This window comes from Pelodiscus sinensis, chromosome 3 (assembly GCF_049634645.1).
Source record: "Pelodiscus sinensis isolate JC-2024 chromosome 3, ASM4963464v1, whole genome shotgun sequence".
NCBI classification, from domain to species: domain Eukaryota; kingdom Metazoa; phylum Chordata; order Testudines; family Trionychidae; genus Pelodiscus; species Pelodiscus sinensis.
The window spans coordinates 131,568,638-131,596,365 of NC_134713.1; the positions used below are offsets into that span (position 1 = coordinate 131,568,638).

The 27,728-nt window shown below is 44.3% G+C and overlaps 2 protein-coding genes across 17 annotated transcripts in view; one reads left to right on the forward strand and one right to left on the reverse strand.

Annotated features, from left to right (window-relative positions):
- Positions 1-9,883, reverse strand: part of CEP170 (centrosomal protein 170) — a 176,662-nt gene extending 166,779 nt beyond the window's left edge. For 5 of the 14 annotated variants that reach the window (XM_075924856.1, XM_075924857.1, XM_075924854.1 and 2 more), the window contains exon 1: positions 6,359-6,577. The gene's annotated coding sequence lies outside the window, so the exon portion shown is untranslated. Of the gene's footprint in view, positions 1-6,358; positions 6,584-7,077; positions 7,182-9,743 lie in introns of those variants that run through there. The other 9 variants (XM_075924859.1, XM_075924852.1, XM_075924851.1 and 6 more) reach the window with 7 other exon arrangements.
- Positions 6,877-27,728, forward strand: part of SDCCAG8 (SHH signaling and ciliogenesis regulator SDCCAG8) — a 159,282-nt gene continuing 138,430 nt past the window's right edge. For 2 of the 3 annotated variants that reach the window (XM_075924861.1, XM_075924863.1), the window contains exons 1-4: positions 7,294-7,428; positions 17,564-17,716; positions 18,857-18,942; positions 24,684-24,797. In XM_075924861.1, coding sequence (XP_075780976.1) covers positions 7,374-7,428; positions 17,564-17,716; positions 18,857-18,942; positions 24,684-24,797 — 408 coding nt within the window. In that variant the 5' untranslated portion in view covers positions 7,294-7,373. Of the gene's footprint in view, positions 7,028-7,293; positions 7,429-17,563; positions 17,717-18,856; positions 18,943-24,683; positions 24,798-27,728 lie in introns of those variants that run through there. The other variant, XM_075924862.1, reaches the window with a different exon arrangement.

Genomic DNA, 27,728 nt, shown 5'->3' on the forward strand with positions numbered 1-27,728 from the left:
AACTGCTGGTTTTTCCTTCTCTGATTTCATATACATGCCGTTTCTTTTTGCTGGTTTGTGTTTCTATTTTTTAGTCTTGCTAAGGATATCACATTACCTTGGTTTTCTCCCAATCCTCAGTTCTGTTCTAATTGCGTTTTTGCCCTTCCCGCACCAGTAATGCGCAACACTGCACTTTGCAACTTGCTTGGTACAATGAAGATCAAAAGGAAGAGTTATGTAACTCCCTATAGAGAAACAAAGGCATGCACACACCCCCAGCAGCCATACTACAGATCAGAGACAGGCACCCTTCCTTAGCTGGTACCCCACCAAGTTAGGAATGTTGTCCTTAGAAAACTAAATGATGGAAGATTTAAATTAATAATATTCATATTTATAATAGTTATTTTATGACAGCAATCTGTTATGCTTCTCTCATCTTCATGTTAAGACTAAGAATTTATATCTTATTTTGATATACCACAGTGCCTCTCTCTAGTATCCAAACTTGGCATGCAACTTCCTGTTGAGTCCTATTTTGAGAAATAAAATACTATGTTTAGGATTTCTTGCAGAATGTTTGAATTGAGAGATCTAAAAAAGACTGCAAGTTGTATTAAGAAGTTGGTGGTTAGTACTAGCTACAGGAGCTGCAACTTCATATATAATCAAAACTTTAGCCTTAACTAGAACATTTCCAATAAAAATCCTACATGCACAGCATGAAAGACCGTATCCTTATCACTTTTACAAAACTATGACAATTTTTGTACACAGTATGCCTTGAGCTATCATTTGAAAACACAATCAACTGAACATTACTGTCCTTATGAAATGTGTAGCAAAATTGTATGTAAAGTTATAAGATTCTACTCTATGAAATTGCAGAATATGCTGCAAGTTGGGGGAAAAAAAAAAAAAAAGCAGCCCAAACCAGATCCTCTAAAACAAAATGTTAGCCAGGACCTCAGCCTAGTCTCAACATGATCAAGTGGACTATTACAGGGTTAAGTTACCTTGAAACTGGCTCTGTAGATATGGGGAAGGCAGTTGATGTGATATGCCTTGGCTTTAGCAAAGTTTTTGCTACGGTCTCCCACAGTATTTTTTCCAGAAAGTTAAAGAAGCATGGAGTGGATAAATGGCGAACAGAAGTTCGAACACAGAAGTTTGGCTAGATCGTTGGGCTCAGGGGATAGCTATCTATCACTCAACATCTGGCTGGTGGTCAGTATCAAGTAGAGTGCCCAAAAGGTTAATTCTGGGACTGGTTTTGTTCAATATCTTTACTAATGACCTGGATGAGAAGATGAATTACACCCTCAGCAAGTTCGCAGATGACACTAAGCTTGGTTGAGAGGTAGATATGTTGGAGGATAGGGATTGGGCTTAGAGTGACCTAGACAAATTGGAAGATGGGGGGGGGGGGGGGGAGAGACAAAAAAACCTGATGAGGTTCAACAAGGACAAGTGCAGAATGTTGCACTGAGAAGGATCGCAAGCACTGCTACAGGCTGGTGACCAACAGGTTAAGCAGCAGTTCTGCAGAAAAGTACCTGGAGATTACAGTGGATGAGAAGCTGGATAGGAGTGAAAAGTGTGCCCTTGTAGCCATGAAGGCTAACGGCATATCTGGGTGCCTTAACAGAAGCATTGCGAGCAGATCTAGGGAAGTGATTATTCTCCTTATTCAGCACTGGTGAGGCACATTTGGAGTATTACCTCCAATTCTGGGCCCCTCATTAAAGAAAGCATGTGGACGCACTGGACAAAGTGCAGTGGACAGCAACAGAAATTATTAGGGTGCTGGAACACACAATTTAGGAAGACAGGCTGAGGATTTGGGCTTATTTAGTCAAGAGAAGACTCAAGGGGATCTGATAACTGCCTTCAGCTACGTGAAGGAGGGTTACCAAAGAGGATGGAGAGAGGCTGTTCTCAGCGGTGACAAATGACAGAAGGAGTAATGGTCTCAAGTTGGAGTTGGGGAAGTCTAGGTTGAATATTAGGAAAGACTGTTTTACTAGAAGGGTGGTGAAGCACTGGAAGGGGTTATCTAGGGAAACAGTGGAATCTCCATCCATAGAGGTTTTTAAGTCTTGTCTTGACAGAGCCCCCGCTGGGATGATTTAGTTGGGATTGGTCCTGCTTTCAGCAGGGGATTGGATTCCAAGACCTCCTGAGGTCTCTTCAAACCCTATCATTTTATGATTCTTAGTGGCCATTCTTTGGCAGGAAGAAAGGTCTGAGCAAAAACTTTACACGTTGGAGACTGAGTTGGTGTCACATTCTCAGAGTGAAGGGGAAAGTATTAAAATGAGAAGAGGACACAAATCATGTCTCTCTCCTAATCTCTCCTCACGTAGGCTGTCTACACTACGAGTTTCCTCAGCAAAAAATATGTATAGGGACTCATTTGCATGAGTCACAATCTCATTTGCATATTTTCTGCCAATCCTTTGTGCTGGGGTTTTTGTGCAAAAACAAGCAATGTGGATGGGGTTTTTTTTGCGCAAAACCCCCTTTTCCTGCAAGATCCTTATGCCCCAAAAAAGGTTTAGCTATCTTGCGGGAAAAGGGGGTTTTGCACAAAAAATAAATGTCCACACTGCTTGTTTTTGCACAAAACAGAGCAGCAGAAAATATGCAAATGAGATCATGACTCATGCAAATGAGTCCCTCATTAACATTTTTTGCAGAGAAATCTCGTAGTGTAGACAGATATAGTCTACAAGGTTTGGAAAGACAAAGAACAATCATTCAACTTTGCCTGTGGTCCTGGGTGAGAGATCCAGCCAGGCTTTTGTGAGAAACGTCTTTTTTCAAGTTCATGCACTTGTTAAGTTGGGTATTAGTTTATGTTTTACTTTTTTTTTTTTGCACACAGACAAGAATGCCTTCTCATGATCATCCTGCCTTACTAATTACTACTCTCGTTTAAACATCATCCAAAACAATAGCTCTAAATACCAGCTTCTACCCTCATTCGTACCGAATAACATCACTGGAAGCTATGGAATTGTACAAAGATAAACGAGGGAGACTGTGGACCTAAAGATAGAATATCACAAACAATGCTGAAGATGTATTATTTTAGTTACAAAACTAAGCAAATCTCTCTGAATACATATGGAGCAGAGATTTGTAGTGCAAGAAGAGGCCATTTTTTCCAGAGGCACAGTGAAGAGCTGATAAGGTGAGTGTAATACAGTAACTTCAATTATAGTAGGGAAGCTCTGAATGTATTTGACAACAAATTAGATGTCATGTTAGCTGAATAAAAGCTAAACTTTAAACACAGCTCCTTTAGTAACAAAGTAAGAGTTTCATCATTAAGACAGAAGTTGCTGGAAAAAAGCTTAAAATTACTAAGGCAGGAAAAAAGTATTCAGAAAAAAGTATTCACCCTTATTAAAGTACTATACAACTACAATGATGAACATTCTTCAGTGACAAAAAACTTCATACAATGGTTCAGGTTTGTCAGTCAGAATAATCATGGAGGTCATCTAAAGGTGGACAACGGATTTAGGAGAGAAAAATCAGGGAAAATAAACAGGAGATGAACTTCTGCGACCTGCAGGACTTACTTCTTGAATATGAAAGGTTCTCAACAATAAAAAAAATAAAAAAATAAATTTAGACCATAACAAACAAATAGCCAGAACTAAAGAAAGGTTTTGTTTAGAAACATACACTAGGATTTGTATATATTTGTATGGCTGACTATCTCTATTTGTGGTCTTAGATAGCAAGTTAGCAAAGAAATTTAACAGTGTCATTTTAATTAGATTTTCTTAATACACAAGTACATTAGGATTAATACATGAGTACTCCAGAGTCTTAGTGGATGACCAACCAACCATAAGCTCCATGTGTGATGCTGTGGATAAGAAGGCTAGTGCAATACTTGGCTGCATATACTGGGGAACGTTAAGAGAGTCCCAAATTAGAGAGGTGCAACCTGTTGTAAGCTGTATTTTCATCTATAAGGGCTAGAAGTAAAATTTTAAATGAAAGATCAAATTCTGAAGATAGTGATGGTTTAGGCCTTGTTCCAGTTGCTAAGGTAAGTGTCCTACTTCCCAACAAGTAGAGTTTTCAAGCAAGTTAAGTGGATTATTTTATTTATATATATATATATATATATATATATATATATATATATATAAAGTCAGAATTGATAGATTCTACAGTTAAAATGTAGCTATTACTGATGGACAGGAACGAAAGAAAAATCCCATCTTGGCTTTCAGATCCCAGCCTGGCTAAGTGTGCAGGGCTTGCAACTTAAAAAAAAAAAATCTATTTATAGCTCATTTGTGTATCAAATATGCTGCATTTATAAAGTCCTTCTAATAAAGTTTGTACAGAGATAACTTACAACAGCTTCCTCCAACACAATCAAGTAATTAGATTAAAGAGCACCTTTTCTTAACTCATTTTTAAAAAAAACATAACTTGACATTAACAGTGTCACTTTTGGGTATAATATGTTTTTCCACACATAGGCACAATGAGTACACGGACATTGGTCATTAAAAACATGACACAAGGCAGGTAAAGTAATTTTTTTTAACTTTAACTTCTGTTGGTGAAAGACATGCTTTCAAGCTCAACAGAGCACTTCACCCATGGGAAAATAGTTCTATTTAGTCATGAACTCTTAATTTTATTTTTACTCATTAATGTGTTACAATTGTTGGCTCTGATTCTGCAAACTGTTTTACATGGGCAAATCCTGAACCTGCACACAGGATGACTCCATGGAAGTATGAGTACTTAATGAATATCTTGAATTTCACTGTGACCAAGAAGGGTATGGTTGGTGGATAGTTCCCATATCACCTTTTGACTAAAAGGTCCAAAACCATGATCTCATACGTTTCAATTTATCTAAACTAACGTACCTCACCTTCCTCCACTCTTACGTCCATAAAGAATAGGTGGCCTGTTGTCACAATTAAAAAATATTTAATTGGTGTCCAATAAGCTAACCATTAGAGCTTTGTAAATCCACATATATCCACTGCTCGTTTTTGCAGAATTTTGTATCCATGCAGGGCTATACACACACACACACACACACACACACACACGTGCATATGGGGATTTCTGTGGCTCATTTTTTGTGCATGCAGATACAAATTTTGAATCCATGCAGGGCTCTAACAACAACTCTCTCATGTGATCAGCTATCTTTCATTGACAGTCAGCTTCCTAATGTTCACTCACGTGATACTATATCAATGGCTGTGGTGTGCGCTTCATGATTTGGCATTTCCCTGATTGGACTCAAAGATGCAAGAGTAGCCCCGCCCGATGTTAATAGACTGTATTTACTGAATACTAAATATACCAGAACAGAATTTAACAGAATCCTCCCCTCCTTCCTCCAACCCTCACTGCAGAATCACTAGCATCCAGCTCCAAGCAGTGTGTGGATGAGATCACAAAATATGGCTCATCCATACAACTGTCATCTGCTTCTCAGTGGAGTCAGCTTCCTCTTCCACAGAATGCTTTACATTTGAAAAGCGCCATCAGCTTTGTGTTACATTAGTAACCCATTCATTTCCACCCCAACATTTTTTTTTTTTTTAAAGAAAAAGCAAATTATTTTACCTTTGCCAAATAAACATTTGCAAGAACCCATGTACATCATATACTAGGGAAGATTTTTTTAATTAGACAAACCTTATTAAAATACTCCAGATAAAAAGCCGACGGGGAGGGGAGGGGGAAGGAAGGAGACAAATAAGAGGGGAAATAATGGGGTCTCCCGTTTCCTTTTCCAGACACGTTAAAGGCAGAGTTTCATTCTTCTAATTATGGAGGGTGAAGAGGCCGCGGGACTCCAACTATGGGGGAGTTTCGTGACGGGGGAGGATTAGATTTTTTTTTAAAAAGACTCAATGCAACAACAAAATCCGTCGGCGGGTGAAGAGAAACTCAAAAATAAAAAGCTCCAGGCAACAGATCACAAGCCCACGCCGCAAGAGACTCCGTCCCAGGTGAATGAGGACGGGGAAGAGGCGACTGTATCGGCGGGGAGAGCTGGGGCTGAATAGGGGAGTCTCCCTCCCGCTCCGCGGGGCATGTCTGTCGGGGAGGGAGACGCAGAGGAAGAAACAGATTTAGCGTCTCCATCTGCATCCCGCGTGGGCCGGCGGCTCGGGCACGCCCGGCGGCAGCGCAGGCTAACGGGCGGGGAGCAGCCAGCAGTCGGGGAGGGGTCGCTTGGAGGCACTCGGCGGCCATGGACGCGCACAGCAAGGGAGGGGGAGCGTTGCCCCTGCAGGCACGGACGGTGCAGCCCCCCCCCAAGCTCAGACCGGGAGAGGCGGCGGGGGGGGGGGGAAGCAGCATCACTTACCCCCCCGAAGGAGACTCTCTGGGCAGGGGTGTCCCTAGCACCGCTGTTCACTGACCCGCCATCTCCTCGTCGCCAGGGGGCGAAGCGCAGCGGGTCCGTTTGTCCCTGCGGCTCTTAAGCTAGCAACCGCTCTAACGTTATTCCCGGCACATCGCGGCTAACGGCACAGAGCGGGGCGCGGGCACTGCGCAAGCGCCGCCCTAACACACACATCTATATACACAGACACACACAATGCGCGAGGGGGTGGGGAAAAAAGAGAATGAACGGAGCCGAGTTCCGAGAATTACTGCGCAGGCGCTGCGGCGATGGAGGGCTCCTCTGTGAATTCTCATTGCGCTTGCGCCAGCTCCAGACAATGGAGGCGCAAACTCCCCTCGGGAGCGAGCGCACATTCCGCGTACGCCCCGGGGCAATACGTGAAAGGGGAAATAAAACATGGATTCCTTTTGCCCGGGATTACTGCGCGTGCGCTGCGGGGAAAGAAAGCTGCGCTCTAGCAGCACAGTGCGCAGGTGCGATCTGACCGCATACAAAGGGAAAGAGACCGAGGCCGCAACAACTCTTCTAAAGTGGGGGAGGACGTTGCTCGTAGGGACTTCAACTCCCGAGGGCCCAGAGAAGGACGCGCGCTGCATGCTGGGAGACGTAGTCTGAGACCGCTGCAACGTGAGTACGAGACGTATTAAAGGGCGGAGCTCTGAAAGGGAGTAACTCACCTCAGCTGGGGGCCGACGGGACCGTTTTCCTAGTTGGTTAGCAACGAGCTCCCACACGGGTTGAGGTTAGAAGGGGCGGTGGGTGCCGCAAAGCCGTGTGGGAATCGTAGTTCCGCTAAGAGCTGCCGCCCGCTGTGGGGGATGGGACGGCGAACGACACGGAACTACGGCTCCCGAGCGCTGTTGGAAGCGGCGAAGCCGGGAGGGAAAGGCTGGGTCCTCACACGCTGACTCGGGACAGGGAAGCGGAGCCCGTGCGGTGTCGCCTGGCGCTGAGAGACGCGGACCTTGTCCGTATGCGGGAAGCCCGGGAAGAGTCCGACCTGGAGCGGTATCAGAAAAGCCTGCGAGGTGAGCGGGATCCCCGTCCCAGCGCCGCCTGCCCCCTTCTTCTGGCAGTGCCAGCTCCCCGCGAGCTGAGTGGTTTCTCGCCGTGCCCACTGTCCCCCACTACTGGCTGCCCCAGCTCCTCTCGCCGCACGGCCCGCCTGGCTGCTGGCACCGTGGCCACTAGTGTGCGTGCGACCCCTTTTCTTGCCGCTGCCCCACCGCCACAATTGGCTACGTGGCTTCTTTGCCTGAGGCTGCGCCGTTTTCTCCACCTCTCTGCTCACCACGTCTGCTAAAAATTGAACTGGAGAAGGGTAGACTGGTGCCGACACCCCTTTATACTGTTCTAACCATCCCAGCCTGTTGAGCCAAGTGAACCAGATTATGATCTCCCCGGTGACTGAACCCGTTGCTGTCAGAACTCTACCCACCCTGTGCCCCTAGCACCAAACTTCCACCCCGGTCCCCCTTACTCTCTAATTTTGGCAAAGAGAGCTCTAAATCAGCTGTTTACCTGACAGCTTCTCCCCTGGAGGGGGGAAGAGGAGAGAGAATGAAGGGAAGGGAACCTAGAGGGGCAGGAAGAGGGTATGTGGGGGCTCCCCATGTAGCCTTGCCCCATGTAGCCATTACAATTTTGGCTGGGAACATGGGGGGGGGGGGGTAGTGCATCTTCAGAGCACTACCTGTGGCTTTTCCTTTTCCCTTCCCTCCCTCCCCCCCCACTATAGAAGCTCTAGTAGCACCAAACCCCAGACCAAAGTCATAGTTGACAGTAAATTCACCAGTGCATTTGCTCTCACTTGCTAAGGAGCCTTGACAACCTGAGCATCTGCACTGTATGAGGCACAGAGTCACTGCAATATGACCCAGCTGTAGCCGAGGACCCCATTTTAATAGGGTCTCCATGCTGGCATTCAACATGTTGGGACTCAGGGCCGAAGCTAAGCCTGAGCCCCCTGCCCAGAGCTGAAACTTTTGGAGAAGCCCCTGTCCGTGGCAGTCCCCCCACAACCACAGTGGGTCCGGAGCAGCCCACTATTCCAGCCCCACCAGTTAACTGGTTAAGCCTAGACATGTCAATGAGTAGTTGACTATAGAATTAATTGATAAGCCTAGGCTTTTCAGTTCATCTTGACTACTCACATTCTCTCCCTCCCCCACTGCCTCTATCACAGGCAGCTGGGGTGGAGAGCTAGCTTGAAAGCCAGTCCCACCCTCCAGCACCAGCTCTGCGATGCCACCTTCCCCTTACCACTCCCCCTCCCCCATGTGCTGCTGCCTGAGACACAGCGGCATAAGGGAATAGGGGAGGCTGCTGTGAAGGAGCCCCTGTCCACAGGGGGATGGAGGCTGCTCTGCGTTCCGCGAAGCAGCTTCTGTCTGCAGCGGCCCAAGGTGGCTGTGGACAGAGGCTGCTTTATGGCAGCAGCCCACGTCCACAGGGAGCTTGGAAAGGGGCTGCTGCTGGACCAGCCTCTGGCCAGCTGACTGCCACAGACAAGTTGCTTCATGGTAGCCTCCTTTTCAGTTCCTAGCCTCTCTTCTCCCCCTCCCCCCTGCAGCAGCCTCTGTCCACTGAGAGGTTGGACCCCCGAAGTCAGGGACTACTGCTGTGTTATCCTATGCTACTGCCTTTGATACGGAGGCAGCAGCGCATGGTGGCAGGGGGCTCCCAGGAGCCACCCCTCAGGACTATAGAATAGATCTAACCAAAAAGTTTATGTTGTTACACAGCTATTCAATTACCCAATATCTAACCTCCCTTGTTAAACCTTCACATAACCCAGCTTGTGAGCTGTGACTGAGCCAGGCTGCCTGCCTGCCAGCCCAGCGCCTAATACATTTTAAACACAGAGTTGCAGTGAGGTAGGTCCCAGACACTGCAAGCTGGGACTGAGCACGGCTGCTGGCTAGCCCACTAAAAAAAAAAAAAAAAAGTACTGGCAGAAGGGGGAGGTAGGGGAAGTGCATGTAATCCATAGCATTAACCAATGAGCTTTTGCTTATCGGTTAATTACACCATTACTTCCCTAGTCGCACTTTTTTGGGCCTACCTGCTGGAACCCACAGCATCTCCTCTTGATATGCGTGGTAGGCATGGATCCTCAAGTTGGTAGGGAAAATAAGGAGAGAATGTGGAAACGGTTTGTGGTCCCACCCATGGATTTAAGGCGCTCACTCAGGAGAGGCTGGCACTTGCCCCAGCAGCAGCAACTAGGGTCTGGTGGTGCTGAAACGAACCCTGTGGTAGGGTCAGTCCTACTTCGGGCTCCCAGGCCCCTGTTCTGCCCATTATCCTACAGTTTAGTGGACATGGTACAAGTCCCACTTGCCTTTTCTGAGCATTTGGCCTTCTGTCCTTTGGCAAAACAAAGGGGTGTTGAGGCCGATGCCCTCAGCCAGTCAGGCTGAGTAAACAGTCCTCCTCAGCCACCAACTGAAGTTTCTGGCCATCTAGAAGGAAGGAAGCTTCCAAACACTCCCTGTTGGAGCCTGCCACCTCCTCCTGCAGCCCTTAGCAGTGTTGATGGTGTTCTGCTCAGCTCCTCTGATTTGCCTATCAGCTGTTAGCTCCTTTCCACCTCCACTCTCCAAACTTTTTCTCCACTCTCTTCCACCCTCCCTCACAGGAAAGGTTTTTAAAGAGGTCCTGTGGCAGCCTGAAATCAGTTCACCTGCCCCTTAATTGATTTAGAGCAGCCCTGTCTCAGCTGCCCCTGATTATCCAGGGCTGTTGCTTATTTCCCCCCCCCCCAGCTGCCTCTCCCCCCTTCCATCAAGCCCTTGTACAAACATAGGCAGCAGCATGGGGTGGCAGCCCAGGGAGTGGGGCTAGAACACACTGGCTGCTGGCACTGCCCCTGGAACTATAGGATAGTTGACTAAGACTTCATGGGGTTAGTCAACTATTCTGTTACCTGCTATCTAACATCCCTGGTACTGGGCCCTCTTTCTCCACTGTATGAATGTGCTTGTACTGGTAAAGCTTACTGCCATATGGGAAGGCAATTAAGCTAAAATGGTATAAGGTACAGTAAAACTCCAGGGCTACGTCTACACTGGCCCCTTTTCCGGAAGGGGCATGTTAATTTCAGCTGTCGTAATAGGGAAATCCGCGGGGGATTTAAATATCCCCCGTGGCATTTAAATAAAAATGTCCGCCGCTTTTTTCCGGCTTTTAGAAAAGCCGGAAAAGAGCGTTTACACTGGCCCCGATCCTCCGGAAAAAAAGCCCTTTTCCGGAGGATCTTATTCCTACTTTGAAGTAGGAATAAGATCCTCCGGAAAAGGGCGCTTTTTCCGGAGGATCGGGGCCAGTGTAGACGCTCTTTTCCGGCTTTTCTAAAAGCCGGAAAAAAGCGGCGGACATTTTTATTTAAATGCCACGGGGGATATTTAAATCCCCCGCGCATTTCCCTATTGCGATTTCAAAAATTACCATGTCCCTTCTGGAAAAGGGGCCAATGTAGACATAGCCCAGGGCTGTGTCTAGACTGGCAAGTTTTTCCGGAAAATCAGCAGCTTTTCCGGAAAAACTTGCCAGCTGTCTACACTGGCCGCTTGAATTTCTGGAAAAGCACTGACGATCTCATGTAAGATCGTCAGTGCTTTCCCGGAAATACTATGCTGCTCCCGTTCGGGCAAAAGTCTTTTTCCGAAAGACTTTTGCGCAAAAGGGCCAGTGTAGACAGCACAGTACTGTTTTCCGCAAAAAAGCCCCGATCGCGAAAATGGCGATCGGGGCTTTTTTGCGGAAAAGCGCGTCTAGATTGGCCACGGATGCTTTTCCGCAAAAAGTGGCAGGATGCTTTTCTGCGAAAGCAATCTAGATGCACTTTTCCAAAAATGCTTTTAACGGAAAACTTTTCCGTTAAAAGCATTTTTGGAAAATCATGGCAGTGTAGACTTAGTCCGGCATCGCATTGTATGGCGCTCCCGATAGTCTTACATCAAAATGAGAAGAGCCTAGTGAGTGATCTTCGGCAAAAAACAAGTCACAAGGCAGCAGCGGCAGCAGCTGAACCGAGCAAAACCGGACGGGACTGAATCAGTCTGCCACTGGTATTGTGTGATGCTGAACAGTGCTTGTGCTACAATAAAAAGGGTTAAAAACACTTTATATACAGTATATACTGTGTGTATATATATAACCATCTTATAGTACCTCCTGAGAGTCCGGGATATCTGATAATCCGGCACCACCTAGGTCCCAAAGGTTCCGGATTATCGGAAGTCTACTATATCTTGATATAGATTGGACTTCACTGGTCTGGCACCCTCGGGACTTGACTGGCCCCAAGCAAGGGGATTTGATGGAACAGAGAATATCACCCCCCTCATGGCCTGTGTTGCCACTGGGCTAGGTGCTACCCCACCCTGGAACTCTCTAGATGACAGGGGGTGAGGTGCTGGAGTTATTTTTTCATACTAGCATTTAAAATGAGGAATGTTGAAATCAAAAGAAAATGATCTGTTTGATGCAGCATTTAAACTTGAATTTGTTGAATATGCAAAGGAAACAATAATTGTGCTGCTATTCAAAAATTCTGCATCAATGAGAAGCAGGTAGGAGAATGGTGAAAAAATAAAGCAACACTAAAAAACATACCAAGAAGCAAGAAAAAATGTCCAACAAGGTTTGCTTCATTTCTTGGGCTGGAAAAGTCGCAACGATTGGGTTGTTGAATGATGACAAAATGCGTACCTTGTCACTAGAACTGGAATTTGTCTGTGTGCTCTCCAAATGTCAAAAGATGACACACGAGTCAGAAAAGCCATAGGTGTTTGTCACATCAACAGTTTGGCATACTAGCTTCGTGAACTGTCAAGGTCTCTATCTTCAGCAATAAACAAAGATAGCACAAAAGCTGCTGAGAGACCAGGAAGAAAAAAATTGAATCTTTCCGAAGATTTATTATAAAATATCAAAAGGAATATGAATCGGAGTTGTCACAAATAGGAAATATGGATGAAACATTGATGACATTTGATCTTCTGAGCAAAAGAAGAGTAACTAGTGTTGGTGAAAAAACAGTCTTAATTAAAACCACTGGCCATGAAAAATAATCCATTTTTACAGTAGTTTTATCATATATGGCCAATGGATTAAGGCTCTATTCTGTTTCTTGAAAAGAAAAACCTTGTCCAAAACGATGACATTTCATGGGGGTATCCTCATATGTGCACATGTGAAGGGATGGATGGATGAAAGTGGTACTATTGACTGTTTGGAAAAAGTGTTCAGTGATGAGAAACATTTCTCTAGAAACCTTCTATGCTTGTATGGGACATGTTCAGGGCACATAGGTTGGATAAGGTGAAGCATGTGACCAAAAAAATGAAAATTACTTGAACTGTAATACCTGCAGGTCTAACTTCTGTTCTACAATCCCTTAATGTCTGCCTGAACAATCCCTTTAAAGACCGGCTATGCAAAATGTGATCTGACTGGATGTGGTCAGGCATGGTGAAATTGACAAAAGGCGGAAATCTTATCTAGCCCAAAATTAATCTGGTTGCCCAGTGGTCAAGGATGCGTGGGAGTCCATTCTCTTAGAAATTATAGAAAAATCATTTTGGAAACGCTGCATCAGCCATATGCTTGATGGGTCAGAAGACAGTACCACATTCGCTCGTGACACAATGGAGGCTGATAAGCAATCAGGATGACATTGCTGATGACAATGCAGGAGCAGCTATGACTGAAGCTGAGTTTAATGAACTGTTTGGTAAATTGGAGACTGATTCAGAGTTTGAAAGGTTTTACAACTTTAAATGCATTAGAATATGAGATTTTAAAACATTTCTTCGAAATTAGTCCATATGAGTTCATATATGTTCAATTATTATACTTTTTTTGGTTAGATGCATTAAAATAAAAGTTCTAAAACTTATGTTTCGATTCTGACTTTTAAAATACAGGAGAAGAGGTCAGTTCCCAGCCCAGCAGGGCAAACTGTTGGCCTGTTGAGACATTTGTGTACTTGGAGCATCTGCAGGCATGGAACCTCTCAGCTCCCATTGGTTGCTGTTTGCCATTCACAGCCAATGGGTACTGCAGGAAGCAGTGTGGGCCAAGGAATGGTCTGGCAGTCATTCCCGTTGACCCAGAACAGCTAACAGCCAGAGGGAGCTGAGGAGCTCTGTTCCTGCAGATGCTCCAGGTATGTAAAACATGCTAGCGTGCCAGTGGCTTGCCCTGTTGGGCTGGAAACTGAGGTTTGCCAATCCCTCCCCCCAGTTAAAAAAAATAAAATAAAATAAAGTAGTAGCACAGATGACCCACCGCTCTTTATGGTGTGATTTTTTTTTTAACAAAAAAAATTGACTTATGATCGAGTACATAGGGTACATTATACATTTTCACCTCCTATGAAGTGTTTTTATTCTAATTTCTTTCTGATTCATTTTTAAATTTTACTTGTTTCCATCTTTTGATTTGGGGATGTAAAATCCCATTTATTTATCTGCTTAAATGTTATGTTTAACCAGTTAATGGATTAAATGGGGGCAGGTGCGTGTGTGTGGTGGGGGGGGGGCACCCATCTCGGGCGGGAGCTGCTCCATCTAGGCTGGAGCACCCCTGCCCACCGCAGGCTCTGTGGGGATGAACCAGCCCACAGTGACAGGGGGCTATTCCAGCCCCCATTGGATAACCATAATTGGTAAGCATTGCCTGGTAAGGATGTAGCTTACCACCACTTAACTATTCACGTACGTAGTATTAAATAGTAGTTCCATGTAAAGTTCACCCAACAGTTACAGCAGCTAAAATAACGTGATAGTCATTTCAAACAGTTTAGTTATCAAAAATTAAGAGCATGAGTTCAGTTAGTTTCAGCTGACCAATTAAGCACTCTGCTCTCTGTGGTGTGAGGTGTGGGAAGGAATAAAGATTATATTGGAAAACTAAAAGTCCTCTTCTAGGTGCTGGTCAAGAAAATAATTAAAAAAGGAATGGTTTGTAACCTGAAAAAGGTGATACAGTATCTTGAAATAATGAAGTGTTAACTTATTTAAAATAAATGTTTGAAGTTGTATTTTAATATAGGAAATCTATGAAGTTGTTCATGGTAGTAAGTATTTTTAGATATAAGTCCATAATTAGTACCTGAAGTGTTGTCACCTCTAGGAATTTTAGTTATCAATCAAACCAGGATGGATTTGATTTAAATAAAATTGATTTAAATCATTAGTCAGGAAGATTTGATATGATCATGGGTTCTCTACATACAAGTGTGTCCTTGTTGGTTGCTATAATCTTAATAGATATTCTTCACAACTCAGATATAGGTTTCAAGTTTAGAGGTACACATACATTTTAAAATAGTGTTTTATAAGGCTATCAATTGATGTGTTAATTCCTGCAATTAATGCAGTCAAGGATTAACAAATTAAATGTTTGTACGTGTTAATAGCAGGTGTTAATGCTGCACTGCCTGTTTGAAGTGCTGCTGTGGCGCTACAAAAGGGCAGCGCAACGCGGAGCCTGGGACTCCCCAGGTCACCCCAGGCTCTGCTGTCCCTTTGAAACACACAGAGTTTCAAAGGGGTAGCCACCTCATAGCTGAGCTGCGGGATCAGCTGTGCAGCAGCTGCCCCTTAGAAATGCTGCCTCTGCATGTTTCAAAGGGACAGTGGAGCCCAGGGTCTGCTGGGGACTCACCAGCTGCTCCCGGGCTCTGCGTAGCATTACCTCAGAACCTGGGGTCAGCTGGAGACTCCCGAGCTGACCCTAGGTTCCACTGCCAGGCTGACCCCGGTCTCCATGGCAGCTGCCCCTTTGAAATGCCAGAAGCTGTGTTTTAAAGGGGGGCAGCCGTGGAGTCTGGAGTCAGCTGGGGACTCCCAGCTGATCCTGGGCTCCCCATGGCAGCAGAATCCAGGGTTACCTGGGGACGTCTCAGTTTACCCTGGGTTCTGGGGAAATGTCGTGCAGAGCCCGGGATTAGCTGAGGAGTCCCCAGCTGACCCCGGGCTCCACAGCTGTCCCTTTGAAATGCTACCTTGATGTTTCAAAGCAGCAGCGCTACACAGCTGTGCGGTGCTGCCACTTTGAAGTATCCCTTTCCCCCACCCCTTTTTCTACCTCTATCTGATGGAGGCAGCAAAGGCCGGGGGTGAGGGGAGGAAATGACTAGTTCACTAGTCAACTGACTATCCGATAAGCATTTGCTTATCAGATAGTCAGCTAGTCTTTAACTTCCCTACCAGGGATCAGCTGAAATGCCCAGCTGATCCCGGGCTCCGGGCTGCACTGCCCCTTTGAAGTGCTGCTTCAAATCAGGGCATTCCAGCTGATCCTGGGCTCCTAATGTGCTGCCCCTTGGAGGCATCAGGGCGGCGTTTCCAAGGGGCAACGCAATGCGGAGCCCGGGATCAGCTGGGGATTCAAAGGGGCCACGCTGCATGGAGCCTGGGTTCAGCTGTGAATTCTAGCTGATCCTGAACTCCATGCAGCGCTGCCCCGTCGAAACATCGTGGTGGCATTTCAAAGGGGAGGTCCGTGTGATTAATCGTGATTAAATTTTTTAATCCCTTGACAGCCCTAGTGTTTATTTTGAAAACTTTTCAAATTAGTTTCAGCTATATCAGAAAATGAATGCTTGGTTATTTAATTTACCAAAAGGTTATTGAAGCAGATATTTATGAAGTCATTGGTACGTGAACTATGTCCAGTTCAACATAATAATCATTCATATTTGGAGGATTTTCTTGCCATGGCGTATTAGGAGGAGAACATCACCAGATAGATATTTTAATTGTTTTATTTAACTAAAACAACCTCATTATATATTCTGGATTTTTTTCAATAGCAAACATAATATTTTAGCAAAAGAAGCATATGAAGTTTTTCATTTAGTTAAACACTCAAGTTTTTTTTAAATCAGTCTTGTTTTTGTTATTGTTTTAAACTAAAATAGGGATTGACTCTGTGTGCACAAACTTGTACAGGGACAGTTAGATGGAGGTCTGTTGTTTCTCACCTCTATATGCTTATTTATTTAAAAACATTTTTGTTACCAAGCATGTTAGCTCTGGAGACACAAATCCACAGTTTGAGAACTGCAAAACTAAGCATCTTTAATGGTATCTTCTACACTGAGTACTGACTCCCATTGGATACATCGAAATATTAACCTAAATAATCTATGCAGAAGCCTTGGGAACCTTGTAAGATTGGGTCTCTAATCAATGAACGAATGGAATTCATTTACAAAACTTATTTATTTATTTTTTAATCCACCCTGAGCCAAACACTGATGTGCTATATCAGTGTGGCCTTATATTGTGTATAGCTACTAGGAATTAAAATCCTGGTTAATCACTTAATTGGCTAAACATTAGGCTGACCTGATGTTTGACTAGTTAACTGACTAAGCAGGATCCAGGCTGGGGACTGCTCCAGTCTGGATGGAGTAGCCACCAGACCGTTGTGCTCCCACCCCCAGCTCTGGGTTGGGATTGGGGTTTGAGTTGGGGCTAGGGCTGGGGCTGGCTCTGCTAGCTCCCAACCCCCATGTGGGGGCTGAGGCTGCTGCCAACACCTCATTCCCAGCCCCAGTCTGAGCAGCCACTGCCTGTGGGGCACTCAGGCTCTCTGTGGACAGAAGGTGCTCTGGATGCAGGAATAACCCCTGCCTGTGGAGTGCCAGGGCCTGCTGCAGACAGGAGCTGCTCCAGAGGAGAGCAGCGCCTGTCAGTGGCTGAAGCACCTCCCCTCCCGCCCCCCTGCTACAAGGGGGGGGACTGCTCCAGCCTCCACCAGTTACCGGTTATTCAAAACAGGTTAGTATTAGGAGTTAGGGTGATGCTTATGAGTTAACATTGCACATCCGAACGGCTGCATTGCCATTTGCATTAGTGTAGTTTAATAGTACTGTTTTAGGGCCCCGTAAATCCTGAGGATGGCCCTGGATAAACGGCACTACTCTAAATTTTAGTTTACAGTGATTTTTACCTATCTTTTAGGCAATTGTTAGTAGCTACTCAGCATAGTGTTAAATAAAGCTAAAAGCCTCGAATATATTTTACTCTATTGTCTTTGTATAAAGTTAAAATTACAATTCTGTAAACTAATCTCTCTTTGAGTTGCTTTTTCATCAGAAAGGAAAGATTGTTTTTGATCACTAATACATGCTATTGTTTGCAGACCGTGCTAGTAAAAGTATCCATCAACTGAAGTATGCCTTGGGAGAACGTGATCCCACAATGGGAGAAAGTGAAGTGGTATTGGACCAGTTCTCCACAGGTATTGATGAGAATGGGGAAGTGGCCTGGCAGGAACTGCAGCACAGCCATGCAGGTAAACGTTGCTCTAAGATAGGCATGTAAAACAGGTCACTGGCAGAGTGCATGCGGCCCGATCAAAATTTTTTGCAGCCCTCCACTACATTTTTATAAAAGAATAAAGTGCGGCCCACTGGCTGCTCAGAGCATGTGGCCGAGTGCAGGTCACAGTTGGCTGACCAGCCGCTCTGCACGTGGCACCACAGTGACTGCTCACAGCTGGCTGGGCCTCTCTGCACTGGGTGCTTCAGCATGTGCTCATGGGTGGCCAGGTTGCTCTGCACAGGCATCAAGCGCCTGCTCACAGCTGGCCACTGTGCTCATGCTGCCCTAGCACTTGGAGAAGAAATGTGTGGCAGCGGCAGTGGCTCCAATACTCAGACATTAGGGTAGGTGGGGCTGGGAGTGCCTGGCTCTGGGGGAGAGGGGAGGCATTGGGTTAGGTTATGTCTACACTTGCACCCTAGTTCGAACTAGGGGTGCAAATGTAGACATACCCTTAGAGAGGGTGTGTGCTTGGCACTGGGGGAGCGGAGGGGGATTGGGTTAGAATGGGGGTATGGGAGTGATTGGCTCTGGGGAGAGGAGGAACATATTTTGTTAATATTTGGGTTTTTTTTATTTATTCCCAAATAAAATCACAAAATGTATATTTTATATCAATAAACATCAATTTTTTGCAATTGCATGATTATACCTTTATGCAAAATTTCAAACTTACAAAGTATCTGACATTTTCACAGAAGCCTGTTTCATTTGATTAACCATGGTCTATACCTGTTTTTATTTCAACAAAATAAGTTATGTATCATAAACAATTAAAAAATACCTTAAATTTATATTTAAATTAAAATTTATCTTATATGGGCAAATAACAATTTTACACATCATTATGTATTATATTAAAATAAGACCTGAAATATGATAACATTCCTGAAACATCATCTATAATAATAAATAATTATGACTTTCTGATAGAAGTAAATTTTCTTTGGTGGCCCTGAAAGCTATCCATTTTCGTTTGTGCGGCCCTCAGTAGGCTTCGAGTTTGACATTCCTGCTCTAAGAGCAGCTAGTCTCGGAACTGCAGGGCAGCATTATTGTGTGATTTCTATCAAGTCTCATTGATTACCAGTGCTTTAATTTTGTTCCTTAGTTAATCAGCTTAAAGCTTTATTGCGAGAGCAAGAAGGACTAGAGAGTGAACTATCTCCATCAAGGAGGAGGAGGATGGCACCCTCGGTATGTATTTTTTCCTTGCTTCTTCATGTAACTTTGAGTATATTGTTCTGTCTGAAGAATAAGAGGCATCAAATCTCTCTAATCCTTCCATGTGTGGGGATACTGGCTGCTTCTCAGTAGGGAGAGAGTATTTGAGTAATTCTTTGGAAATTGCTCCCATGTGTGTTATGTTGGCTTCCTCCTCTTTCTCCACTAAAAGTTCTTTGCTTTGGAAATTAAGTCTGTGTAAAGGTTTTTGTCAGTGAAGGTGGATCCATTAAGGCAGATGATGAAGGGATCCTGTTTTCCTCTTTTACTGTTGGTTAGGGAGTCCAATTGCTAATTGATCCAAGTAGCAACAAACCCTAAAGCACTGCACCAAAATCTTTCTGCTTAGGGACACAAAAGAAGTTCACTGCAGAAAGGAGCTCTGTGATGTAGGAAGGTTAACCCCCATGGAATCTTTTCAAATCCATCCCTCTTGCAGTGGGGAACTGCACTCTGTGGCTGGGATATATGGAAAGCCTTTCATCTCCCTGGATCCTGTTCAAATCAGTTATTGCTGGCTAATAGTAATTCAGTATCAAAGATTAAATGAGTCTGATGGTATAATTCCGGTCCTACTCTGTGATAGCCTTCAGTGACTACCTGTCCTTATGCATGTTAAACAGTAATAATAAAAAAATACCCTTTCACTCCTCTCCATGTCCTGTTGGAGGCATGGTGGCAGGGACAGTATGTTGAATCTTGCACAAATGCTGGTTGTTGCTTGCAACTGTGCTGGGGATAAATAAAGAACATCAGTCTCCAAAGTTGTTAGACTGGTACTTTTGCTAAACATTATATTCTCTCACACAATTATTTAACACCAAATTTAAAATATGAACAGTGTTTCAGAGGTTTAGTTTCATTTTATTACTCTCGTAAAAAATCTTGACATTTTCTATGAATTTAGTCCAACTTCTTGTTGTGAATGCAGTATTTTAAGCTGTTCCTGAGCGTATGTAATACTGTTCAGAAAAATAAATAGGAATTTTGTTGTGTTAAGATTCTTTAAAAATGAAAACACATTGCTTAATATACATTAGTCCTGTCAAAGACACCAGAAAAATCTACTACGTAGTTTAGAAGTGTGCATCTGTCCTTTTGTTTAAGAACTCTTTCTAAACAATAAGAGCTAGGACCAGCCACCAAATTTGGTATGCATCTTCCTCTTTTATCATAATTTAAAGCAAGTTAGGGTTTAGGACAATGGTATGCGTCTGGAATCTGATTGTTTTCCATAACATGGAAAGAGAGGAGTCTGATAGGAGGGACAGTTCTGCTCCACAATGACCATAGAGGAATGTGTGCATCAGTAAGAGAATGGCCAGCTCCAACTGGAGCTCTGCATGTTGGAGGCCACTAGCCCAGGTAAGTGGCCTCCCTCCCGCAAAGTCTCAGGCCAAATGCCTTCCCCACCCTCCCCCATCACTGGACCTGGGAAGGAAGGGAGAACCCTGCCATCCAGTGACCCCCCCCCCCCCCCGGTGACCTGCTACCAGGCAGCACAGCCCCCGCTGCTGTGAATGCACCACTCCCCCAGGACACTGCTGGCAGAGCTACACAGCCCTAGGTAACCCGAGAAGTAGCTGCTAGTTAGTGTAGCTCTCACCATGGTACTTCACCACCACCCCTGTAGGAGCTGCTGGGAAGGCAAGCAGCCGCCTGGTGGGCGCCCTGCATCTGTGCTCCCCTTCCCCTTTGTAGGAGCTTCTGGCAGGGCAGCACAGCCCCAGCCAGCCTTGGGGCTCCACTAAGTTCCCCCCCACATCTCCCAACCCCCAAAAAAGAGTTCCAGATCTGAGCAATGCCCGGTACATCTGCTATTTCTTAATAAAGAAATTTTATGCTCAATGACAGTTTGAAGTCAAGTTTTCTCCTTTGACAAATGAAAGAAGAGATGATTTTGGAAGAAAGTCAGATTATTCATTGAATAGAATTAAATTGAATTGTTGTGTTTTTTAGAAAACATGTTGCTTATCCTTTCCTTCTAGTGAATCAGATTTTTGCTGCCATTGAATTCCTGTTAGTTTCTTACATTACGTGTTAGGACTATTTTTTTCATGTAACTGAAGTAAATGACTAAAATGTACATTAGTCTTTCCATTTTCAAACACTTTGCATATCTGTAACAATGCACAACAAATGCAGCCGTCAAAGGTAGGTAGTATACTTCCACAAAAATTAGTGAGGTGGAACTGGGAGCTAGAGAAATGGATAGAAAAGGAGTTTCTTTATTGCTTTATAGTATTGTGAATATCTCACACAATAATGGAGGTATAATTATGATAAATTCAGGATGTTTTGTTTTCTAAAATTGTAAAGTAGTTGCTTTGGAAAATCAAGGGCTAATAGCAGTGTCTAGAACCTAGTAAATCCTGTGTGTAGTCTCCTTTATGCAATGGAATGAAATCTTGATAAACTTTGTGGACGTTACAGTACCTGCACTGATGCAGGGGAGAATAAATTCTGTGCAATTTTTTTAGATGATTCTGCCACTGCTCCTCAATCCTGACTTCTGATAACCAGCTCTTGTACTGCTAAATTTCTCAAGATCTAGTACTAGTGGGAGAATGGATAGTTTTATGGTAATACACAGGTCTGAGATTTAGAGATGTAAAATTCCATTTAATAGGTAAAACATTGTTTAACCAGTGAACCTATTAAAGGGCAGGCAACCCACCTGCTGCAGGCAGGGGCTGCTCCAGCCCAGCTGGAGCAGTCAGTGTCTCTGGCCAACCGAAGCAGCCCCTGTCTGTGGTGGGCCCCCCCAGAGCAGCCTCACTCACTTCTTCCACCAACACCCTGCACCTGCAGCCCGCTCCTGCACCCTCCCCCCTGGCCAGAGATCTACCCCCAGAGAGATGGAGGTTGGCAAGAGTAGCAAGCAGCAGGTGTGGACCTCCCCCATACAATAAAATTGTAATATTTCAGAGTACTGTTATGAAGCAAAATTCATTCATGTTCGTGAAATACTTGTGGATGCTCAGATTGATGATCTTCAGTCTTATAAATAATTGCTTTAAGCTAGTTAAGCAAGATAATGTATTTTCAATCCCTTCTGTTGTTTGGATGAATTATTTTTGTTATGAACATTAGCCAGTGGATTTAGTGTTTTGGTTTTGTTTTGTGAAATAATTTGTGTTTTTTAAACTGAGAAAGGAATGCCTTTGTAGAATCTATAAATAAAATGAAGCTGATGTTTCTAATTATGCTGCATTGAGTTTACTTTATGATGTGTACCAATAAATGTTCAGGACACCAAACCTGCTTTTCACATCTGCCTCTTAATACAGATCTTCAAAGATGAAAGGCTGTTATATTAACTCACTGTAACATTTAATCTTTTCTGAGACATAGAATTCAAACTTTAAAACAAAAACATGAATCTACAAAAATTGTGCTCCATTCATTAATATAAATGCCTCTAAAGTGGCTCTACTATAATTCAGTAGAAAAGATTTTTCACTTGGTAATTTTCATTTGTATTGACAAATCTGTTTGTTTGGAATCAGTTTACTTCAAGTATAGCAGGGTAGCACCTTCAAAAGTAAGAGATAATTGTGTGAAACAATACTGTTGTGCCTGATTCGAAATTTGTTGATGTAATTGCTACCTGCTATACCTAGTTATTAGTAACTTTAACTTTTAGTAAAAATTTCAAAAGCACCTAGGACTATTTTTAGAGGTCACTTAGGAGCCTAAATTTAATTGAAAGTCCATGGAACACAGGCTTTTAGAGTGGACAGTTGAAGTAACTTATGTGCTACAGTGGCATATGTACAATGCAGCATCAGTGGAGCTATAATGCCATAGCGTAGATGCTTCCTATAGCATTGGAAGGATTTTTTTCATTGCTCTAGCTAGCCCATGTGTGGGCAATTCTTGGAAATAAGTCTGGACACTCTGGATGAGGTGAAAACAGGCAAGAAGATTTATTACACACAGTGCTGGTGGAGTGCTACCAGTGGTTAGGGTGTTTAACACTGCATAAGGAAAACATTATAATAGTTTATACAGGGGGCTGATGGACGAAGGGGAAGAAATTAGGTTCTATCAGCAAGACGAAATGAGCACGTAAGTCAATAAGCTAAGAAGGTTACACAGCATCTCCTCATCATCAGTAAAACACCTTATCTCTAATACAGGTAGTTTTTTCCTAACCTGCTAAGTAAGCCAGCCTAAACAAAACCAACAATTTAATGGCAACTTCTAGCTATTTGAGTTATGATGTCTCTATGGAAGGATGGTGCTGCCTCGCACTGGCGTGATCCTTGGGTCACGGGACCATTATCTAGGATTAAAGCAAAACAGTAAGAACATATTACACTAAGTTAACAAGGTTGTTTTTGGTACCAGATGGTGTCTTATCTGGTGAGGCCCCTTTGAATGTGGTTGTGAGGGTGGCCATGCCTTTTCCAAAGTCCCTCCATTTATGCTAACTGCCTGTTTGTGAGGTTTACTGATTAGAGGTCTATACGGGACTTCAGAATTTGAATAGGAGTTCTTAGCAAGTTATCATAGACGGCCTAGGACAATTTTATCCTACAGCAGTAAAAATGCCACTGCTATGTTTATTTGTGCCTCTGCAGATATTGGACGGTTGCAGCTCTTGTTGGCTGCAGATCACCCTTTTTGGCCAATGAGAAGCGGTGTGGACCTGGGCACCGTTTCCCAATGCTTGCATTGGCTGTGAACAGCAATCTGTGGCCATCAAGAGCTGTGATCGTCTGATACGGGCAGAAATGCAGGTAAATATAGCGGTGTGAACCCACCAAGGATTAACCCTGCAGGCTGGAATTTGTCCGTTCTTTAGCAAGTCCATCTCCCTAGGCAATGATAGGCAGATGGATGGAACAATTCTTCCCCTTTGGCCAAGCATTATCTACACTAGGGATTAGTTGATCTTAGCTATGGCACTAGAGGTGTGACTCTTCCACACCTCTGAATGTTATAGTGTTGTCAACCTAACTTCGTTTTAATCATGTTTTTGAAAAATGTATCCCTTGTTTCTGAAACTTACCATTTCTTCATGCATTTGTGTGATATAATCAGTCTGGTGGGGTTTTTTTTGTTTTTTTTTTGGTTTTTTGTTTTTTTTTTTGTAAGGAACCCAAAAGAGGAATAATAGCCATCCTCTTATTATTTTGTCCACCAATTTAATTTCCAACCTATCAATGTTGCTCTGATTTCTGGCTTAATGACAAATGTATGTGGTAAAAGTATTGCTCAATGACCATTGCAATGTAGCTAGAAGTGGTTCTACTTTTAACAACAAATTTTTGCCACAATTGGTTGGTACACTGCTGGACCAAACAGAACTTAAATAGGTATGTGTAACCATGTTTCCTTTTTCTGGATACTGTGTGGTAAGGATCAGCCTTAATATCTCAATTTTTGATATCCAATTGAATGGCTGGCTGTTTGCTCAGTGAAGTTATCTTTTGTAAAGGTGGAACAGAATTGGGGATACTTCAGGATTGTCTCCTAAGACAGTGGTCCTTTAAAAAGCTAGTTTCTAATATAGTTTCCACTATATTACTTAAAATAACACGAATCAAGGTTTTAGTACAATATATTTTCTTTTTTAATGCTTTGCAAAGAGTATTAAGTTTGAATAGGATCCTATGAGTGGAAACAACTTTTTCTTGCAAAAATTAGAAGAGAAAATTTCTAATAATAAAATACTACTTACGCTTAATTTACCTATTTTCCACCAGACTGCTTCAAAAGCTGCAGATGAGAGTTTGCCTGAGGTGTGTGATCTTGTTCCTATCATTAATGATCAGTCCCAGTACATTCATCACTTAGAAGCTGAAGTGAAGTTTTGCAAGGTATGCAACCTGCTTTATCCATTAAGATCCTGGTCCCACAGTTGTCTTGCTCATGGAATTTCTATTGAGTTTAATAAGAGTTTAGTATGCAAAGTGAGATTCTAAATACTGCACCAGCCAAAATTGAAGCACAGACAATTCAGTCAGTATGTAGTATGTCTTAAGATACATCCTATTTCTATAGTTCTTATCTCTTGAAGAGGCTTTTTTCTTGATAAAACATATCCGAGATAGACAACTGTATCTATTTAAATGAAATAATTGTATAACTTTTCCTACTCAACCGTCTAACCAGCATTAACATGCAAATTAAACTATTACCACATGTGCTTATTGTGCCTATAATAAGGTTAAAAATGAATGAGTCTTTTTGCTAATATCTAAAGATACATATGCTTTACTAGAGCTAAATGAAAATTTTTACATGAAACTTACTGAAAAATGCAGATTTGGAACAACCAAGACATTTCACGTTTTTGCATTGAATTGGTGAATTGTTTTGGCCAAAGTGTGTGTGTGTGTGTGTGTGTGTGTGTGTGATTTAATCTCTCATATGAAGAGAAATTAAAAAGACTTGGACTTTTCATCTTAGAACACGGGAGACTAAGGGGAGATACGATAGAGGTCTATAAAATCATGACTGGTATGGAAAAAGTGAATAAGGAAAAGTTATTTACTTATTCCCACAATAAAAGAACTAGGGGTCACCAAATGAAATTAATAGGCAGCAGGTTTAAAATAAACAAAAATAAGTTTTTTCTTCACTCAGCGTACAGTCAGCCTGTGGAACTCCTTTCCAGGGGATGCGGTGAAGGCTAGAACTTTAACAGGGCTCAAAAAAGAGCTAGATTCATGGAGGTTAGGTCCATCAATGGCTATTAGGCTGGATAGGTAGAAATGGTATCCCTAGCCTCTGTTTCTCTGGAGGTAGTTGACAGGGGAGGGATCATGTGAGGATTACCTGTTGTGATCCCTTCCTCTGGGGCATCTGGTATTGTCCACTGTTGGCAGACAGGATACTGGGCTAGATTGACCTTTAGTCTGACCCAATATGGCTGTTCTTATGACACAAACAGATGTGGAGGTGTGGTGATGGCAGGGCCTTCCAGACCAGTGGTTAGTGTGTGGGGGTGTGGATGCGTGTGTGCGCGCACGCGCGCGCACACACACACACACACACACACACACACACACACACGAAGGTGTTGACTCATGTTAAAATCCCCATTATGGAGAAGGAATTTGAACTTAGGTCTCTCCCTTCCGTAAGCACCAACTTATGGGCTTTACTGGCGTGGACCTGTCTGTCTCTCCAGTTGAAGCTGTGAAATGCTTGCATAGTCAGAGAAAGAGACAGACCCTATAGTCCAGTGATTAGGGAACTTGCCTTGGACATCTGGGTTCCAGTCTCCATTCCAATGAACATGCTTATACCAAGTAGAACAGCTTTTCCAGAGGAGATTGAGAGCATCCCACCCCAGAATATCCCATAGCTTACTGGCTTAGGGTACTTACATGGGAAGGAGGGTATGGGATATTCAGGGATACTCGTATGCCCCCCTCCCGGCCCCAGAGCCCTTAAAGGTGCCCGTGCCAGGTGCAAGCCTGCCAGCACCCAGCCAGCAGACCCTGCACCTGGCACGGCTTGAGCCAGCCACCCGATGCCCCCCAGCCCTCCGCCTCTTCCCGGGACCAGGCTGGCGGCTCTCTGGAGCCTGCCCAGGAACACAAGAGGCGGGCACCCGCCTGGTCTAGTGCAGACATCGTGGACCTCGTCTACGACCTCCGCACTAGGCACAGGAAAGTGGCTGTCTAGGGCGGGAGAGCTGCCACCCTGGCCACCCAGGAGCAGGTTTGCATGAAAATCAAGGTGGTCCACTGAGACCCCCGACCCTGAGCCCTGAGCTTAGAATGGCCGTACCAAAGGTCCATCTACTCCAGTAGCCTGTCTGCCGACAGCAGCCAACCCTAGGTACCCTGGATGGGATGGACCAAAGACAGTGACCAAGCCATTTGTCTCATGCCATCCCTCTCCAGCCTTCCACAAACTTTGGGCAGGGACACCATTCCTACCCCCTGGCTAATAGCACTCCATGGACCCAACCTCCATGAATTGATCTAACTTCTCTTTAAACTCTGTTCTAGTTCTAGCCTTCACAGCCTCCTGCAGCAAGGAGTTCCACAGGTTGACTATTTGCTTTGTGAAGAACAACTTTCTGTTACTAGTTTGAAGCCTGCTACCCATTCCTTTCCTTTGGTGTCCTCTAGTCCTTCTATTATGGGAACTAATGGAGAACTTTTCTTCATGCACCCTCTCCACACCACTCATACTTTTATAGACCTCTATCATATCCCCCCTCCGTCTCCTCTTCTCTAAGCTGAAAAGTCCCAGTCTCTTTAGCCTCTCTTCGTATGGGACCTGTTCCAAACCCCTCATCATTTTAGTTGCCCTCCCCTCTCCCAGCCTCTCTTCCCCTCTCCCACCTGCTTTTCCCAGTCTCCCCCCATTTAGTTCAATAAAGAGAGATTCTATTTTTGAACACGTGTCCTTTATTTTGTACATCAGGAAGGGGGGCTAGGGAGGGGTAAGTGGAAGGAGGTGAGGGAGGAATGGGGTACAAGCCCCCGATGGGGAGGACTGGGCTGGCTCTTTGGGCTGCTCAGGGTGGAAGTTCTCCTGCAGCCCCCCGATTGTCCCCTCCCCCCGGATGGCAGCCTGCGGCAAGTGCAGCCGGGCTGGTGGCCGAGTGCTGTGATGTTCTGAGTGTGGGCACTCAGGGCACTCCAAGCCAGGACTGCTTTGCAAGCGGGGCACCCCTGAGAACTGTCTGTCCGGGGTGGGGGTCGGGACCCTTTAAGCACAGTCCTCGGCTAGCCTGAGACAGCATCTCCACGCTCTAAGTCCTACTCTGATGCCCGGCCGGCACTGCT